At 42.3% G+C, this 20,534-nt stretch overlaps 1 protein-coding gene across 6 annotated transcripts in view; it reads left to right on the forward strand.

Annotated features, from left to right (window-relative positions):
- Nsd3 (nuclear receptor binding SET domain protein 3) overlaps positions 1 to 20,534 on the forward strand; it is a 115,343-nt gene that overhangs the window by 69,076 nt on the left and 25,733 nt on the right. For 3 of the 6 annotated variants that reach the window (XM_031339349.1, XM_031339348.1, XM_031339350.1), the window contains exons 8-15: positions 1,847 to 1,947; positions 4,193 to 4,238; positions 7,155 to 7,285; positions 8,296 to 8,421; positions 9,061 to 9,187; positions 11,101 to 11,298; positions 11,664 to 11,834; positions 19,179 to 19,325. In XM_031339349.1, the coding sequence (XP_031195209.1) occupies positions 1,847 to 1,947; positions 4,193 to 4,238; positions 7,155 to 7,285; positions 8,296 to 8,421; positions 9,061 to 9,187; positions 11,101 to 11,298; positions 11,664 to 11,834; positions 19,179 to 19,325 (1,047 nt within the window). Of the gene's footprint in view, positions 1 to 1,846; positions 1,948 to 4,192; positions 4,239 to 5,152; positions 6,785 to 7,154; positions 7,286 to 8,295; positions 8,422 to 9,060; positions 9,188 to 11,100; positions 11,299 to 11,663; positions 11,835 to 19,178; positions 19,326 to 20,534 lie in introns of those variants that run through there. The other 3 variants (XM_031339353.1, XM_031339352.1, XM_031339351.1) reach the window with 2 other exon arrangements.

The raw sequence follows: 20,534 nt of genomic DNA on the forward strand, positions 1-20,534 counted from the left end.
AAAGCCAGATCTGGTGATCAGTGAGAAAGTGCAGCGGCTTCTGCGGCTTCTGTTTGCACTGTTTGCCAGCCTCACACATCACCCTACACACAAGCAGGTTTTGTTTGTTTGCTTGTTTGTTATTGCTTCCAGGTTGTTTTCTTTTCTTCCTCTAAGTAGTACTTGAGTAGTAGTGATTGTCTTGAAGTCCTTGGCTGGGCTCATCACGAGGGCAGGCTAGCCCTTGCTTAAGTAAACATTTTTCTCAGCTTAAGGAGAAAAGTTGAAAGTTGAAGATGGCTCCAGAACCTTCATTGATGTCTGTGACTAGACTGTGACCTCAGTGCTAGAAGCAGACTAATTATCACTCTGGATACACTGTTGCCACCCGGCCACATGAGTGAGGGAGCCCGCCTGCTTTCCAGCCTTGGAAGGTGGCTCTGGACACCAACTGTTAGCTTTTGTGTGACTGCATGCACACAAGTGTACCCATACATATACACATGAGAAAAAAAATAGCCAGGGAGATAGTTAGTAGGTAGAGGTGCCTGATGACCTGAGTTTAATTCCCAGGATCCACAGGGTGGAAGGAGAGAACCTACCCCACAAGTTGTCCTCTGGTCATCAGACTGGTACTGTGGCATGTATGCCCATATAAATGCTGGCACACACACAGGTACACACACACACACAGGTACACACTGTTATTCCCTTCTTAGCCTGTTGGCTTAAGGGCATTAGAAGCCCAAAATGATTGCCAAACTACCAATTCTTCCAGAACTAAAGTAGCGGGCTTATTCTTTTTGTGGGTCTTTGAGCTAAGGTGAAGGAAAGCATTTCTGTGTAACTGAGGGCTGTCAACTGGAGAGTTGTGAAGGTTCTCTGCATTGCTGCATGGGAGTCACATGTCTCTGACTGGGAGTTGGTCCTCTCCTTGTGGGTTCAGGAGACAGAAGTCAGGTCATAAAGCTTGGTGTCATGCACCTTTACCTGCTGAGCCATGCCACTGGCTCAGGAATCTGTGTAGGAAGGGCATTTTGGTCAGATATACTAAAGACCTGACAAATGGTTGCAGTCAAGGGATTGCTGTTGGTGTCATCCCAGGGAGACTCACTTCTGACTTAGCATTCTTTCAAGTTGCCAGGTCAGCTTTAGTTTTCACATGAAGTCCGTGTAAGTTTTTATCACTTTTTTTAAGCAACTGTACTGTTTAAAGATCTTAGGCCCGGAATCTCATTCCTTTAATGCCAGCACTTAGGAGGCAGAGTCATTTAGATATCTGTGAGTTCCAGGTCAGTCAAGACTACATAGTGAGGCTCTCTCTCTCTCTCTCTCTCTCTCTCTCTCTTTCTCTCTCTCTCTCTCTCTTTTTCTTTCTCTCTTTCTCTCTCTCTCTCACACACACACCCTCTCACACTCACTCTCAAGCTTATTTTATTACTTAGCATGAAAAATATTAAAAATTTGTTGTAATAAGTTTCCCATGATTCCTTTTTTGTTTGTCTTTACTCTTTCTTTTTGAGATTAGCGTCATGTAGCCCCTCATCCTGGCATCACACTTCCTTACGTGTGTTTATCCACCTTCAGTGTAAACTGTGCCTTGCTGTTTTGGCCTGACTTTAAAACTAAACTAAACTAGACTCCCCTTATTTGTGTAAGTAGGATCTTTTCTAGAGCTCATCCTCAGCTTATTTGAGCTAGTAAATAATTTTGCATTCCCAAGCATATAAAAGTTTTTACTGACTTTAAGTTAAAGTTATGTAAATAATGGATTTTGAAAGTCAAGAATCTGGTCAGATCTTAACCAAATGAGTCAAGCAGTCCTTAAATAAGTTTTTGTTTATGTTGTGCTTAAATCATCTCTTAGGCCCAGTAGAAAAGAAGCAGCAGAGAAGATCAATCAGGACTCGATCTGAGTCAGAGAAATCCACCGAGGTTGTGCCAAAGAAGAAGATCAAAAAGGAGCAGGTTGGCTTCCTACATGTAGAGAGTTAAAGCATATCTGTAATGTGGTGGCTTACTTCTTGTCACCAAAGAAAGATCCTCCCCACCTTGGCCTCCTTCCTGAACTATCTTTCCATCTGTCCTGCCGGGGTTGCAGTGGCGCCTTCTCTAACCGCTGTCCTGTGACAGTGCTTCAAGCATTTTCACAGAGAGCAGGTTTGGGAGATGGGAAGCCAGCGGGGCGAGCCCCTAACATTCATTCTGAAATTTCTGTTATAAGCACAATGAGTTCATGTTTTCATGAGTTTTCCTTGGAACCATCATTGAGTTCCGTTTTTAAAAACTTTGATTTTTGGTTTAAGCTGCTGGTATATATTGTTTTTATTTTTTAAACAAATCAAATTAATTTAATTTATATTCTTATATTTAAGAATCAGGTAATCATAGATGGTCTGGTTTTTCTGTTGGTATCACAAATCTTTTGACTTGTTATTTTTTCCAGTGGAATGGCACTCACCTAGAATCAAACTGTCAGATAAACAATATTGAAGTAAAGTGTGTGGGGAGGGGCGACATTTGATTGAATGTGTTCAACTGGTGTAATCAATGTAGTAATATACATGTGAAATTACCTTTTCAAAGAATTCTGAGAAGTGATTCTATCAATTATAAACTCACAGAATTTTTTTGATTTTTATAAACTGAATGAATGCCCGTTTTTAGGTAAGCACGTGGCCACTGAGCTGCTCCCTGTTCTTTTCTTCCCTTTCTTCACTTTTTGAGACAGGGTCTCACTATGTAGCCCTGACTGGCCTGGAACGAAATATATAGACCAGGCTGTCCAGGCCTCCCCGTTGCTGGAATTAAGGGTGTCTGACACCATAACCAGCCTTAGAATATTTATTTTTTATAGCCCAATCATCTAGTATTGAAATTTCAGAATTAGTTCCAGTAAGTTTAATATTTTAAAGTAATCTGCCATGGAAGAGTACATACTTTTTTATTTAAAATCTTCGTAATTTAAAACTTCCAAATTTAAAAGTTAACTTTGTGGGTGCTCTATGGTAACACAAGCATATAAAACTTTTTTTGAGAATATTTAGCTAAAATTTCAGTAATATTTGTCATTTATCATATAATTTCCATATAGGAAATGCCACAAAAAAATTTTTTTTTTCAAGTCTGACAAATTTATAGTATTTGTTACCAAAATGAAATTGTGACTTTGCCACCTGGTTCCCACATTCAGTCTGGGACCAGTCAGTTTAATATAAGCAAACAGAATGAGTAAAACTAATGGGACAAATTGTACTGCCACTGTGTTATATATAGTTAGTAGTAGACTAATACCAGTGATTGTTTAGAAGATTTTATATTTGTACAACTAATTGTATCGTACAAAAAGCATTCCTGTTGTATGTTTTTTTACCTGTTGTAAAAAAAAAATAAAAAAATTTTTAAAAAGCTTAGAACAATCCTTAAATATTTACAAAATGTGTTTCAACATGCATATTTCACATCTTAAGGAAACATAAAATTCCATCCTAGCCTAAACAGGAACTTGTGCAAACAGCACCTCCCCCTACCCAATGGTTCAGTGTTCCAGTACCACGTGTTTAAGTATACATTGGCAGAATAACTTCTGATCTCGCTCTCCTAATGTAGGATCAAGACACTGTTCATAAGACACTCAAGAAAGTGCTATTGCAATACCACAGACTTATTAAGTTTGTTCTAGCAGCACAAGTATTGAGCTTCCAGCTGTATGGAGCCATGTAGCACTCTCTACAGAGAGGGTCCCGATTGCCAGCAACTTAGCTGTGAGTGCAGGCGCGGAAGGAAGGGTCTTAAAGTGGCGTGAGTTACATTAACCTGAGTATCATAGTAAGTAAACATTTATCCTAATGTCTTTGGGGTGGGAGGGGTTCATAGCAACATTGGGGCTGGTCACAGAAACAGCCCTCCCTCACCTGCCTCCCAAACACTGAGGAAAATACTCTGGCTCTCCTCATGCACCAGGGGCGTGGTGGGAAGTCTCTGCTAAAGAGCATGAGGCTACGTGTCACTCGGTACTCAGCACAGGCAGCTAGGGTTTACGCCTCCCTGACCTTGAGACAGACAACTTGACAGAAGATGGGATCGAGTTCAGACTTTCAATAACATCGATCACTCATCATTATTTAGATTGATGAAAATGTAATTTTTTTCCCTCTATTTTCTACAAGTGAAAAAAAACTCCTGTTAATGTTGTATTTTTCTGTCCAAACAGGTTGAAACAACTCCTCAGGCTTCCCTGAAGACCGGGTTACAGAAAGGTGAGTCACTGTCCGGTGCTGCTTTGCATTTCCTTGATTAAACCAATTTTTAAGAATAATTTATTTGTGCTTCATGTATTTTTGTCTGTCTCTGTAAATCTTTGTTGCTATTCAGTGTGGAATTTGACCCTCCTCGTGTGTGTGTGTGTGTGTGTGTGTGTGTGTGTGAGAGAGAGAGAGAGAAAGAGAAAGAAAGGGGGAGAGAGAGGGAGAGTCTTTTACAGTTGATCTTACTCTGTACTTTCATGCGGAAAGTCTTTCTTGTTTTGATAAATTAGAAAACACCATGTAGATTTGGTATTGTTTCTAACTTTTCTCCGTAAGATTTTGGGATTTCACTGGCTTATAAAACTAGGGATGTGACGAATCCACTTTTTTGGTATTCGACTGAATACCGAATAGTAGCTATTAATGCTTGTCAAAAATGGACTATGGCAAATCAGACAGGACAGCTTGACTGGGAAAAAATGATGCTACCCCTTTTCAGTGCTGTACAATCGTTTTGTAAATTGACCCTTGGCATAACTATGGCCACTAGTAGATGGACCATATGTAAATCTTTGAGATGTGCACAAAGTTTAAGATGCCTTAGACGTATATGTGTTTTCTGTGTGCAATCTGAGTATAGTACAAACTCCATAGCATGACTCAGGAAATTTTGGTGAGCTCAAACTGTATTTAGTACCTGTAGTTTACTCTGGGCAAATTGCATTATTTTAAAATAAATAAAATAAAAACACCAGCCTGTCTGCACTGTCGGGGAGAAGTCTGCAGCGATGGTCTCCGTGGAGATCCTCAGCAGAACTGAACGCCTCTCGGAGGGAACACTGCTTGGCGGAGCTCCAAGAAAAGACATCGCGATCGATCGCTGCGATTAGGAGGCCTGATTGCGTTGTGTTTCCACCATTCCACAGGGTCGGCGGACCGAGGAGCGCAGGGCTCTGTCAGATTCAGTGACAGCTCCGTCTCCGCTGCGAAAGAGGAAACTGTGGACTGAGATTCCTGTACAATTTCATCCCAGAAACTCCAGACTTGGAGTCTCCGTGCAAGAGTTCTTTGTCAGCGGCTCGATAAAGTTCCTTTTGTTTTGATTTTGATTTTGCCAATCATCATTATTGGCATTCTCTGGCCTGGTTTCTTCTTCAAGACTGAACAATTGCTTTAACATTCAGATGATTTCTCTCTATCTTTTTTTTTTTTTTTTTTTTTTTTTTTTTTTTTTTTGTCTGAGCTGGATGGGTACAGCTTAAATCATGGGTCCAGCCTAAAAAAAAAAAACCACCATTTAACTTACCCTGATCAATTCCAACATGGACTGTTTTGTTTTTAAATAAAGCATCATTAATACACATCTGCAGGGTTTTACCAAATGGCCCAAACTGTATACATTGCAATCATTAAAAGCTCTTATTATTTTTTCTAACATTAGTGCCGTTGTCATGGAGAACAACAGGACAGCTGCCTTCAGCGGTCTGTCATTTTTCTGGCATTTTCAGAAACTCATCGGAATTGGCGGTACCCGTGTTTCCCTTCGCAAGCCTCTCAGTACAGCACTCCTGTTCTTCTGTTAAAACTCCTTGTTAATTCAGTGATCTCGTAGGCCAAGGAAGTCTTTGTGGTGGTGTTCTGGCTCCACACACCAGCAATGAAAGAGATAGATTTGTGTACTTGTGTTTTTTTAATCAGCATTAACATGGGCAGGCACCCTCCTTTGTAGCTGTCAGGAAGCATTCAGTGCAAACTTGTAGGATGGGATGTGCTAAGAAGGTTCCAGTAAGCAGAGCAGTCTCCCGAGGCCCAGGTCCTCCACCACAGAACATGGCTGTCCACCAAGCGCTCCCTTCAGCCGTTTCGGATCCTCATGGCCTCAGGAGACTCGTGTCTCCACAGTCTCTTCTGGACTGCACAGTTCCACCGTAGCTTGCTGGGCTGATAGATGTCTGTCTGTTGTATGGAAAGTTTGGGGGGAAAATCTAAAACAAACTGTGGGTGGAAATCTTACCCGTCTCTTTGGTTCCTTGGTATTCACCGTGCCTGATCTGCACATTTCATCGAGGCTGTCTCTGGATAGCCTACCGCATTAGCCCAAGAGATTGTTGCTTTGTAACTTTTGCACTATTGTTTTGGCTGGATTTGTATTACACACAGTTTTAAAAAAAAATTTCCACACTCTTCTCTGCCTTTTTTTTCCCAAGTATATATCTCTGCTTCCCCTCACAAAGTCCAGAGGCCTCTCATCTAGTCCTTGGTGATGAATTCTCGCACTTGAACCCCGATTGTCCATTACAGCCCTCAGTAATGTGCCTCCCACATGGCATGCCGTGTGTAGACGTGCCGCAGCACTTGTTAACAGTCACAATAAATGCCACTTTACCAAGAAAGAACAATTACGAAAATCCAAAATTTATTGGGGGGATAACAATCAACTGAATTGCAAAATTGGGGGGTTGAAATGGCACTATCCGTGTACGAATCGAATACAAATCAAAGATTTGTCACATCCCTAATAAAACAAGATGGAGGTGTCTCTGCGACCTATCTGTAAACTACACTGTGTTGGGTTTCATGTCTTCCCCTTACGGAATCAATGGTTCTCTGAATTGTTCCAAGTCAATTGACTGTGTCTCAGTTTGGATAGAATGGATGTCTAGAGTGGAACTTGGGCCCTGCTGGGGAAATGGCGACAAGCAGAACTGAACTTACTGTTTTTATAGAGCAGTTGCGAATGGGATCACTTACTACCAGAAGTCAGAAACTTATAAAGTCCTGGTGTGCAGCTTCAGTGCTGCAGACAGCTGTGAAGTTCCCTCAGTATACTTAAGACGAGTTCGGGGAGAGAAAGTATTCAGCAACAGAAAAGTTTAAACAGTGGCCCTAAATACTATTTTAGGATTAATTGCAGTGTGTTATGTTAAGGTGCCAGCGAGATTTCAGATTCCTGCAAGCCTCTGAAGAAGAGGAGTCGCGCCTCAACTGATGTAGAAACGGCGAGTTGCACGTACAGAGACACGTCTGACTCCGACTCCAGAGGACTGAGTGACGGACAGGTGAGTGAGTGTATGCTGGGGTCTGGGCAGGCAACTCGTTTGCCAGCCACAGTAGCATGCTTTCGTGGGAGGATCCGGGGAATGTAGACATACTCGTGGTAAGAGCATGTAAAGGCAGGGAGCTGTTTGTCATCGCTCACTCTTGGTCGCCACAGTAATCCGGCTTCCCTGTCTGGGTAGGCTTTTCTTCATTGCTGCATATGCAACTCCCCAACACTGGAAGAGATGACCTTTCCCAATAGAGGAAAGTCTTGTTCCTCTAATAGAGGGCATAAATATATACATGTGTGTACATATATATGAGCAGCTGCACTCTCCTGCTGCTTTCAGGGCTCACTGTAGGAGGGAGAACGAAGGCTAGTCAAGCTTCTAAAACTGTGGGCCCATCCAAATGAGATGCTTCATGTGGTGGTGGTCAACCCTTGTTTAAAAAAATTATAGGCCAGGCATGGTGTCGTCGCACAACTTTAATCCCAGGCTAAGAAGGCAGGGACAGGCAGATCTCTTGAGTAACTGGCCAACCTGCGGTACATAGGAAGTTCCAGGACAGCAGAGCTATGTTATGAGACTCTGACGTATAAAATTAATAATAAAATCAATACTCTTAGGGAAAAAAAAATGTTTTTGAGACACAGCTTCACTCTATAACTCTAGATGGCCTAGAACTCTCCTAGACCAGGCTAGCCTGGAAATCACAGATATCTGCCTATCTCAGGCTCACCAGTGCTGAGGGAAGGCAGAGCTTGGCTAGGGGATAAATCCCTTTGCTTATAGGAAACTTATTTTGTAGATTTCTTGTGTAACAGAAGACTTTTGTCATTGTTGCCTTTTAAATATTAGCTGCAGTTTCTCCCAAATGACAGATACACAGCAGCGGTGGGGGGTGGGCAGCGGCGGGGGTGGGGGGGCGGGCAGCGGTGGGGCGGAATTCAGTTGGTCTCCCTGGGTCTTGCATTGTGTTGGGGGAACTGGTTTTTTTCTTTATCTTGTGCTGTTTGTTTCCCACATAGGTAGGCTTTGGCAAACAAGTAGATAGCCCGTCAGCTGCTGACGCAGATGCTTCTGACGCGCAGTCGGTGGACTCGAGTCTGTCACGGAGAGGCGTCGGCCCGAGTAAGAAGGACACCGTGTGTCAGGTAGGCAGGGCTCTGGACAAACATGTGATCCAGCTCTGCCAACTGTGTCTTTATCTCCTGTACTTTTTATTATTTTATTACGTTGCTTTAAAGCTACAGGGCTAAAGGCTGTTTGTAGTTCTCCGCATCCTGATGGAGTGTTTGCCATTCAGATGCTGTGCTTCAGGCTTTGTTAGGTTTGTGTTTGCTTTTGAGACGGGAATCTCCTTGCCTGGCCTGAGGTTTGCACTATCGACTCTGCTAGCTTCGGCTTGCTGGGAGCCACCACCATGACCAGCTATTATCCCTTTCTTAAATTATTTGAGTTCTTTGATTTTATGTTTTTGCCTGCACAAGGGCATGTGCACCACATGCTTGCCTGTTGCCTGAGGAGGTCAGAAGGGGAACTGGAATCGCAGATGAGTGTGTGTGCTCTGTGTAGGTTCTGGGAACCAAACATAGGGCTTTGCAGAGACACCATGTCTCAAAAAAAAAAAAAAAAAAAAAAACCTAAAAAAGGAAAAGAGAAAAGAACTGCAAATTCTTGGGCTCCTGTTTTTAGACTTACTTACTCAGAATATTAGGAGACAGATCCTCAGCAAGCACCGGGGTCAGTGCTGACGCGCAAGTTTGAGAACTGCTACTTTCTTGCTCTTGCAGATCTGTGAGAACACTGGAGATTGCCTTGTTGTGTGTGAGGGGGAATGCTGCCGACACTTTCACTTGGAGTGCTTGGGGCTGACTGCAGTCCCAGAGGGAGGCTTCACCTGTGAGGAGTGTGAGACTGGTGAGCTGGGCGGGGCGGGGCGGGGAAGGACGGGGCGGGGCTGGCAGCTCCCTTGGCGGGGCTCTCTGTGCCTTACTCTGTGACTTACTTGTTCACGGTTAAGCCAGCTCTCCTCCCTCCCATAGGTTTTTCAGTGTGCCAAGACATCATCCAGTATTAAACTTTCCAAGGTCAAAAAAAAAATAGTCCAAACCACCCATGTCCAAAAACAAAGTAAACTTGTTTTGTTTGTTGAGTATGTAAATCAGTTTAGGATTGGTGTGGGTGCTTAACAAACAAGTTTAAAGTCCTTTAGTAGACTCAATAAATATCAATTGAAACTCTAATTATGGTTACAGTAAATATTTAAATATAATATAGTAAATATTTATAGTAACTGTAAACATGGTTATAGTAAAACTGTAAATATGATTACATATTTTGTGGGAAAATAATGCTATTACTTTTATTTATTTATTTATTTTGGTTTTTTTGAGACAGGGTTTCTCTGTGTAGCCCTGGCTGTCCTGGAACTCACTCTGTAGACCAGGCTGGCCTCGAACTCAGAAATCCTCCTGCCTCTGCCTCCCAAGTGCTGGGATTAAAGGCGTGCGCCACCACCGCCCGGCTATTAATTTTTTTTTTAAAGGCAGGGTCATACTATATAGACCCGGCTGTCCTATGACTGACTCACTGTGTAGACCAGGCTGGCCTTAAACTCACAGAAATCTATCTGCCTCTGTCCCCACACCCCACACCCCAGTGCAGGGATTAAGGGTCTGCGCCACCATGCTAGACATGCTGTTAAATGTTTTTTACAACTTAGTATTTATCATTGATTTCTTCTCGCACTATATATTTTCCAATGCTTTCTTGTAGCATACAAAGAAATACACTAGTTCATGTTTCTTCTCTAATATAGCCATATTGTTTAAGCTTATTAGAAAGAGTTGTTCAATCTGAAACAACATAGCTAGTTGTTTTAGCATTTTTCTATTGCTGTGAAGAGACATGATGACCTTCTATAAGGTAACGTATAGAAGAGAGAATTACTGGGGACTTAGGCTTCAGTGGGTGAGTCCATGACTGTGGCAGGGGGCATAGGCTCAGGCAGGCAGGTGTGGTAGTAGAGCAGTGGCTGAGAGCTTAGATGAAGTAGAGAGAGCTAACTTTGAACCCTCAAAGTCCATCCCCCAATGACACACCTCCTCCCACAAGGCCACACCTCCTTATCCCTCCCAAATGGTTTAACTGACTAGGGACTAAGTCAAACATTTTGTATTTATTTTTGTTGCAGTACTGGTAAGTTCTGTTTTTCTAGGAATTCCCCATTGATGTGAATTTTCAAATTAGCAAATGTGTAGTAATGTCTTTATAATCTTTTTTAAAATAGGAATTTACTTATAAATTTTTAATAATTTATTTTTATTTCATGTGCATTGGCGTTTTGCCTGTATGTATATGTATGTCTGTGTGAGGGTGTCAGTCCTGGAGTTACAGACAGTTTTGTGCTACCTTGAGGGCACAGGTCCTTTGGGAAAGTAGCCAGTGGTCATGACCACTGAGCCATCTCTCCAACCCCAGGTTTCTTTCTGTATGCTAAATTCTGAAATGTAATAGCTCTTTCTTTAAGTGAAGCTCTTTGATATTTGTAGCTGCTTCTATATAAAAGGAATATTTAGCTTATGTGGAGCCACACACTTGTGATCTGAGTGCTAAGGAGCCTGAAGCAGGAGGATGGCGAGTTTGAGCTGATCTGGGGTACTTGTCTCAAAAATTAAGTGCTGGGATGTAGCTCAGGGTTAGAGTCCTCACCTACCATGTCCAAGGCAAGGCCCTGGGCCTAAACCCAACACTTTGAATGATTCAATGAATGAACTGTAATATGTTTTAATCAGGTTTTACTTAACTTTTTTTTTTTATCAATTTTCTAGGGCAGCACCCATGTTTTTCATGTAAAGTGTCTGGTAAGGATGTGAAACGTTGTTCCGTTAGTGTTTGTGGAAAGTTTTATCATGAAGCCTGTGTCCGCAAATTCCCCACTGCCATCTTTGAGTCAAAAGGATTCCGCTGTCCCCAGCACTGTTGCTCTTCCTGCTCTATGGAGAAAGACATCCACAAAGCCAGTAAAGGTAACGAGAGCCGAAGGAGGGACAGTGTGCGAAGTGCAGTGCGGCAGCATGTTCGGCACATCCCCGTCGGCAACGGCGGGGGTGTAAGAGCTGAGCCACACAGTTGACTTATTAGGCAGAGTACACTAAAAACTTCCTTAGGTGTAGATACGGTATTTGAAGTAGACCCTGAATCCTTTGGAGGATTCCCATGCTCTCAATCTAGGGACCGTGAAGTATGGGAATGACGGCGTCAGCCACAGTGCTGGCCTTGCAGAGGACAGCATTCTGTACTAACTGGAACCAGTCTGACATGGCAGGAGGAGCCCTATTCCCGTGCCATAGCCAGCATGCTGTAGACCGCTTCTTGACCTGTCTTCACACAGGCCGGATGATGAGGTGCTTGAGATGCCCAATCGCCTATCACTTTGGAGATGCGTGTGTCGCTGCTGGAAGTGTATCTGTGTCCTCGCACATTCTCATCTGTAGTAACCATTCAAAGCGGAGTAGTCAGTCTGCTGCTATAAACGTAGGCTTTTGTTTCGTTTGTGCCAGAGGTGAGTGTCAACCCATTTTATTTCCTTGTTCTGACATCATTTGCATATTTCTCCATTTAACTGTGTCTCTGCATTGGTGAGAACTCCAGCTGTCTGTCTCATGGTACTATGTCCCAGCGAGTGCTGACTGCATCCTGTTATATATATAGTACTAGGAGAGAACGTTTCAGGCAGACATCCACATTGTGAGAATATTAATTCTTCCACGAGCTTAACTAACATCTGTAATTTAAAAATACTTTAAGCTGGGCATGGTGGTGCACACCTTTGATCCAAGCACTGGAGAGGCAGAGGCAAGAGGATCTCTGCGAGTTTAGGCAAGGCTGGTCTACATAGCAAGTTCCAGGGCCCACTGAGGCTATGTAGAGAGACCCTGTCTCAAAAAAGAAGAAGAAGAAAAAATACCAGAAGCTGTTGGTTAGATTTTCTGTTTCTCTAATCTAAAGATTATTCTCTTCAGTCTTTCCTTAAAGTGGAACCCTCCTGCACTGTCAGCTGCTTGGGAGTGTCGTGTGCAAAGCCAGTGCAGCTCATTCTCAGTTGTATGCTCTGATCATTGAGGGCCTGATAGGCCATGGAGGGTATTGTGTCCTGTGGAGGACCAGAGATGGTATTAACAAACGGAAGTTCATGGTATGTTTTACTTTTCTATTGCTGTAACAAAACACCATGACTAAGTAATTTATAAAAGAAAGCCTTTAATTGGGAGCTTACTTAGAGTTTCAGAGGATTAGCCCACGAATGTCATGTGGGAAGCCTACCAGCTGGGCAGGTATGAGCTGGAGCAGAAGCTGAGAGCTCACATGGTGCAATAACCAAAAGGCTTGCAGAGAACAAGCCAACTAGAGGGGCTTGGCTTTTGCAACCTCCAAGTCCACCCCACAGTGACACACAACCTCCAACAAGACCACATCTCTTAATCCTTCACAAATGATTCTACCAACTAGAAAATCAAGCATTCAAACATATGAGCCTATAGGCATGATTTACATTTCCAAACTACCACATTCCACTTCCTGGCCCCATAGACTTGTGGCTATTTCATGCAAAGTGCATTTAGTCCAACTTTAAAGGCCACCATAGTCTCTTTCAGTCTTAAGTCTTCATAAAAGTTCAGAGTCTCTTCTGAGACTCAGGATTTTCTTAACTGGAACCCCTGTAAAATCAAAAGGCAAATTACATACTTGAACATACAATGCACAGAATGTACACTGCCATTGCAAACGGAGGAAAGGAGCTCAGTGAGGAAGGACTGGAGCAAAGCAGGGCCAAAACCCAGCAGAGCAAACTCCGGACTCTGCACCTCCACGCTTGACGTCAGAGGGCTCTGCAGATTTCCCACTTCTTCCAACTTTGATGTCTGCAGCACTCTTCTCTTTCTTGGACTGATTCCACACTGTTTGCAGCTCTCTTTGACATTTGTCACAGGGCTCTGGCATCTCCAACACTGGGTCTCCAGTGCAATCCAGACTTCATTTTCTCAGCTTCATTCAGTGGCCTGTCTGGGCCCACATGCAGGTACTCCCCTGTCACACACCTGGCCTCAGCATCTTTCCTTAACCATGAAGGAAGATTTTACGGCCCCATTCCTTGTGTACCCCTGCCTCTAAAGCCAGAGCCATGCAGGGAGCTACCGAGTTCTGCTGCACTGCTTGGGATGGGGCCTGGCCCCTCCTTGAACTTGCATAAACTTTGATTTGTTGATGCTCTTCATGTTGAGTAAGCTTTCCTTTCCTTTAGAAGCAAGAATTCCTTAGGCGTTTCCTTTTTACAAGTTAGAAGCTTAGCTGAGTGAGGTCTTGCCTAAGGTCACTGTTGCCTTCTTTCCGGTTGGAATCGGGCCTTTCTTTAAAAAATCTCATCTCTGAGCACAAGACTTGGCTTCACCATTAATTTGCCCGTGCTCCTCTTTCCCTCTAATTGTACATTGTGGGCTTCTTTTCTTCCCTGCTTGTTCTTTCTCACTGTAGATCTGCACAGGAGGAATCACTAAGAGCCACAACACACAGTCCATGGCAAAATCCAAAACAGATTAGCCTCGGGCAGATTCTTAAGACATGGGCAGAACCCAACATATCCTCTGTCAAAATATCATAAGAGCAAGTGCCTAAGCCACGTGCTTAAATCCTTCCCCTCTGACACATGGCGAGCTGAAACCTCCATGGCCCACACTGTTCTTACAACTGCTGAGTTCCAGACTCCTTCTAGGACGATGCCCAGTGAGTCCCACGGACAGCGCTCAGCCTTGCTTTGCTTGGCCCAGTGTAACCAAGCCTATCCGCAGTATACCACTCGCTCTGTATTGCAGTGGAGAAAAATGATCGAGGCAGCTTAGGAGAAAGAGCACGTAGTTAGGGGCTTTTACTTGCAGTTTCAGAAACTCCCTATCATGTCAGGGCCATAGTAGCAGGCGGCCATGGTGCTGGAGCCTAGCTGAAAGCCTGCATGTTGAGTCAAACACCATGAGACTGAGAGAACACAAACCGGGCCTGGCTTGGGCTCTTGAAACCTCAAAGCTCCTACCCCGACCCCCACCCCAGTGACATACCTTCTCTAAGGCCACACCTTCTTGTCTTTCCCAAACCATTCCACCAACTGGGGACCAAACATTTAAGCACATGAGTTTATGGGGGTCATTCTCATCCAAATCAACATATGGTACATGTAAAACAAAACTTCATTGACTGTAATATATGCTGTCCATCTTTATCTTGGCTGCATTATAAGAAGATTTTTTTATAATTAGGAATCATTATAAATGTCTGTTTTGCTTAATAATATCATTTGTTTTAAAAATTTGCATTTTTTCATTTCCCTCTATGTAACATTTGAAAGAATTACTAGATATATCAAGTCTGTTATGTTATATTTAGACTTTATCGAAGATCAAAACTTTTTGTTGTTTGTTTTTTGCTTTAGGACACAGTTAATTTGTTGGAAGTCATATGTACGCATATATATACACACACACACATATATGTGTTTATATATACATACATATATGTTTATATGTATGAAGGTTTTCTTTGTGTTTTCTGGTTTAAGATGAGATCTATCTAGAGGCTGGTATTAAACTTCTGAAGTCAAGTGATCCTTCTGCCTCAGCTTCCCAAGTAGCTGGAACTGTTGGTATTTTATTTACCATACCAACTTATAAAGATATAATAGCATTTAAAAACAACAACAAAAACTTAGAAGTGATAGGCAGTTAATGATTAAGTAAGCACTTCTGTATTAGCAGCGTGTATCCAGTCCCTTCTGTAGCCATCTGTTACAGTTAACAGTGAAGTAAACATCTGTGTGTCACAGCTTGTATGTAGTTCCTACTATAGCTAGCTGGAGTCCTTACACTGGGGCTGTCTGCCTCCTCCGTTTCCTAAGCATATATGCTATCTGCCAGCACGTAAAGGAACACTGATGTTTTTGTTTTGATTTGTTTGTTTGCTTGTGGTCTGGGGATTAAACCCAGGACTGGACAAGTGTTCTCCCATTCTTCCTTATCCCACCCTGAAGCAAGAGTAGTTACCCTGCTTTGAAGCCTGCAGTAGTTCAACCAAGGTATTCATTGCCACACTGTTAATGGTGACAGAAAGGATTCAGAGGGGTCGGATAGGCAAGTGCTAAATAAAGATGTGTGTCCACCTTCTGTTACAGAATAGAGTGGTGAGCAGAGAGGATCTGAATTCAGGTGTGTGTACCTGAATGTGTGTGTGTGCACGTGTGTGTGTGTGTGTCTGTCTGTCTGTCTGCATGCACACCTGAGCGCTCAGTGCCCACCAGGCCATAAGAGATCATCAGATACCTGAAACCAGAGTTAAAGGTGGTTGTGAGCTGTTATGTGGGTTCTGGGTATCAAACCTGGGCCCTCTATGACAAAGCCAGTGCTCTGTCAGTCAGTCAGCTGTCCAGGCCCAGCCTGTGGACTTGTAAGCACGATACACAGCGTTAGAAGCCTTCAGACAGACCTTTATGGCATGCAGCCCTGGTTGTTTGCCACCCTTTTCTGGCCTGGCTCTTCCAGACCCTTTTAACTAGTATGTTAGCTTGCTTTGGTGCACATTCCGAGTCCAGTTTAGTTGATATTTTAACCAACATTTTTGTGCTATGTTTCATTTAATAATTGATCTTTGTCTGTTTTGCAAGACAGGATCTCATTCTGTAGAACTCACTCTGTAGGCCTCTGCTACCAGGTGTGGGCTTAAAGGCGGTCGCCATTACACTCAGCTAGTTTGCTTTTTTTTTTTCCTTCTTTTAAATTGGTTGCTCTTTAAAACTGTTTTCAATTTAGGACAAGTAGAAAATGTACAGATAAAGGGACTTTTGCCATTTTGTGAAATTAAATTGATGCTCATTAACTAAAAACTTGAGAATTATATCTATGGGACAAAACCCCTACATTCAGAATTAGAATCTAGATTATATCTGTCTGTACTTTATTTAAATACCATGCAATGAACTCCTGAGTATTTTAACTGTATAGCAAATTAACTTTGTATTAGAAGAAAATTTTATTTTCTCTCATAGCATTTTGCAAAATTTCAGTCTAAACATACCAGATGTTTGAGATTTGAGAAGATTTAAATCAAAGTCTTTTAAAGTACAAATATGTAAGCTAGGTGTGGTGACAAACATCTTTAATCCCAGCATTTAGGAAGTAGAGGCCTGCATATCTCTGTGCTTTCTAAGCAGCCTGGTCTACACAGTGAGTTATGGGACAGCCAGGACCACATGAGATTCTCTCTCAAAAAAGCCAGAAAGAAAAAAAAAAGTACAAACATGTCCTCTTAAACATTAAGGACACCTATTTTTAGATAGACTGACTATAGTAAATCCAGATGACAAAAAAACACTTTAATAAAATGTTTTAGAAGTAGAAAATATTGCGTATTTTCTCTTTCTAACCTTATTAAAAATGTGTCTAATTCCATAAGGGATTTTTTTCTTAGTTCCTAGTTATTAGATATTTAAAATCGTTAAGCCTGGGCCCTTGGGATGGCTCAGTGGGTAAAGGCACTTCCTGTCTAGCTTGACAGTCTGATACTGAATCTCAGTGATGCATTCGATGAAAGGAGAGAACCTGTCCCTACTAGTGGTCCTCTGTCTGGCCTCTGTTTGCATGCATGTATACACAAACTCAAACACACATGGTTAATTAACTAAAAAACAAAGTCATAAGCTAATTCTTACGGACTGAAAGGTCTAGAAATATCTTTAGAGGTTTTACCTATATCCCCAGCCAACTTGAATCACCATAGAAAATAGTGAGATATCTTTCAGTGCAGTTTATATTATTTAAATTTTCTTGCTTCTTGAATACTATATAAAATAAAAAACCTTAACATCTTAAGCCTTACTTTATAATGGAGCTGATAGGTTAAGATTTTCTTTTTATTTTAATAGAAGTGATAGCTTTCTTTTGCATATGCATATCACACTCTAATAGAGACAATTTGAAATCATTGCCACAGTTGCCGTAGCAGTATTTCCTGGTCTATGTGAGTAAGAACACTAAAACTTAGGTTGAGTTATTTTCCTAAGGTCACAGACTGATGAGTGGAGAGATTGTACTTGACCTTCCTCATTTTTTTCTTTTTTATAATCATGTGGTAGAATTTATAATAACTGTATAGTAGAGTTATAAAATATATTTTATTCTTTTTGAAGTATAACTTTACAGCTTGTTAAAATAGCAGTAAGCTACTCAAAGCCTTTTTTTAAATTTTCTCATAAATTACACCTCAACCACAGTTTCCCCTCTTCTTCTCCTCCCAGGCTCCCCTCCCTCTGTCTCTCTCTTCCAGATCTACTCCTCCTCCATTTCAGAAAATGGCAGGCCTCTCAGGGGTAGCATCAATGCATGACATATCAAGTTGCAGCAAGAATAGGTACCTCCCCTCATATTAAGGCTGCACAAAGCAACCCAGTAGGACAAGGGTCCCAAAAGTAGGCCGAAGAGTCAGAGACAGCTCCTGCTCCTATTGTTAGGAGTCCTACAAGAAGACCACGCTACACAACTGTAACATACATACCTACCTGCCTCTGTGTGTGAGAGTGTGTGTGTGTTTGTGTGTGTGTGTGTGCGTGTGTGCGCGCACACGTGTGCATATTTTTTTATTTATATTGCATGTTCTGTGATTGTCAGTTTAGTGTCTGTGAGCCCTGGTAGTTGATTCTGTAGATAATTTTCCTGTGGTGGCCCTGACCTCTCTGGCTCCTACACTCCATCTTCCCCATTGTCCATGGGGCTCCTTGAGCTGCACCTAATGTCTGGCTCTGGGTCTCTGCATCTGCTCCCATCACTTGTTAGATGATGAAGCCTCTCTGATGACACTTATGCTAGGACATTTTTTTCTGTCCTAGGTCTCGGGGCTGTCCAGCCTCTGGTTCCTAGTCCTCCAGACAATGTCTGTCATGACCTCCCTCTCTTGTCATGGGTCTCAAGTTGGACCTGTCATTGGTTGGCCACTCTGACAATTTCTGCACCAGATTTTTCTCATTTTAAAAAATTCCTTTTCATTCATTGTTTTTATTAAATACCACCTCTTTGTACTGAATGGATAATTTTTTTTTTAATATTACATAGCTTTTCTTACAAGATTCTTGTGTGAGTAGGAGTGTCAAGTTCCATTCTGTCACCTAGTTCAGACCTACCGTCTGTCCGTCCGTCCGTCCTTCCTTCCTTCCTTTCTTCCTTCCTTCCTTCCTGTTTGTTTTTCAAAACAGGGGTTTCTCTGTGTAACAAAGCCCTGGATGTCCTGGACTTGCTTGGATTCACCTGCCTCTGCTTCCCAAGTACTGGGACTACAGCCGTGCGCCACCATGCCCAGTCTAGTTCAGGCATTTCTTGACCCCATCTCAGTGAAGGGCAGCATCAAATGATCACATCCATAGGAAAAGTCAGCGGTGATGCTCCCACAGCACAACTCTTCCTTCTCAAAGCGGTCCCTGTGTGATACTGTTGTGACTTACAACAGAGTAATTAAATTAAAACAACAGCGCCCTGGGCAGACAGTAGAACCCAGCTGCATTGTAGATGTACCAGGAGGTATTGGGGCTGGTGTTCCAGTGGATCTTGTGTTTTCTTCCAAATGGGACAGATATGTAGGCAGGTCACAGTAGCTTTCGAGAACATTTAAAGTGGTAAGCACTTCTGTGACAGCATAAAGAAATCTAAAATGGTCTGCACTCACTCCTTCAGGGAAGTCAGGGAAGGAGGGCTATCTCATTGTCACACACTCCCATTCCCAACCATAAGGCTTGGTCACATCTAGGTGCTGAGTTTTTCCCTCATGGAATCATGGGTAGTTTCATGGCAGCTCATCTCTTTCTGTTTGTTTCATATAGGGCTGATAGTTCAGGACCATTCAGACCCCATGTTCAGTTCCTATGCCTATAAGTCCCACTACCTACTGAGTGAATCAAACCGTGCTGAGTTGATGAAATTACCTATGATTCCTTCTTCGTCAGCTTCCAAAAAGAGGTGTGAGAAAGGTAATAATGACTGAATAGTCTATCTCCTGTTTAATTTCTGCATTTTCCTTTTCTCTCTTTAAGTGGAGGGGGGATGTATGCCTGTCAAGCACTGCCTGTTGCTTTTGTAGGTCCTGCCTTTGGTTAGGACTCCGTCTTCATATGGCTATGGAATTATCAAAAGGGCTTAATATTAATTCTATCATCACGGATTTTTGCTTTCCTCCCTGACTCAATTTTCACGATTCAAAGATGTAGGTTTTTAAAATACAAAGACAAGAATTTTATATAACATAAAAGACTTTGCTTGACGTAGAGCTATCATTCATGCTAGAACAGCCATGAGACGGTTTCTTCCCCTTATAAGCTAACTAACCAGAAAGGCTACTTAAAAAGAAAGACAAGCAGCAGATACTGAAAAAGATTGTTTCTAGAACATGTTCTATGGTTTTATTTCTTAACTATTTAGTTAAGATGCAATGAAAACAAGTGCCCTTCCCGTAGGAGGGAAGCTGGGGTCCAGGGCTACCCCAAATACTAGATGGTGAAAGTCAGCCCCATCAGAGTACTGATGGATAGTTTATTCATTAAAAAATGAGCTAAATTTATATTTGCATTCTCTCAAGCAGTGTCATTCCTGAAAGAAAACTCTTAGCTGTGCTTAACTTGTCGTAGCCTGCTTGCAATAAGGGGAAGGGGGCTTCATGTTTGCTTTGGGGGATTATTATCTCAGAGGAGGCATCAGTGAGCTTAGCAGGTGTGGATAGACCTTTTGCTATATATATTCTTATTATGATCCAAGTACAGAATTGGTAAAGAAAAATTCACCATTCATTCCTAATGTACCATGTATGCATATCAAAAACAGTAGGTTTTTATTAGTATTTGTTATCTTTGCTGCCTCTTTGATCTGTCCTTGCTCTTGTTAGCCCAAGTAGCAACTAATAACCGAAGGAAGCGCTATCTGGCAAAGGTGTGTGCTTTCTGCTGAGCCAGCCTGAGCCGGCCTGAGCCAGCCTGAGCAGTGATGTCACAGGCTTCCATAAGGTGGGCAGGAGCCTGCATCACCTCACCAAGAATGAATCAGTCTGTCAGTACATTTATAACATTAGGTGAACTCAGCCGTTGTTTTGTTTCCAGCATTCAGTATTAACACTGACACCAACTGAAATTATTTTGAGCCCTCTACTTAGCTTCAGTGATACAGTTCCTCCCTTGTATCTGGAAAAC

Source organism: Mastomys coucha, unplaced genomic scaffold (genome assembly GCF_008632895.1).
Source record: "Mastomys coucha isolate ucsf_1 unplaced genomic scaffold, UCSF_Mcou_1 pScaffold22, whole genome shotgun sequence".
Taxonomy (NCBI): domain Eukaryota; kingdom Metazoa; phylum Chordata; class Mammalia; order Rodentia; family Muridae; genus Mastomys; species Mastomys coucha.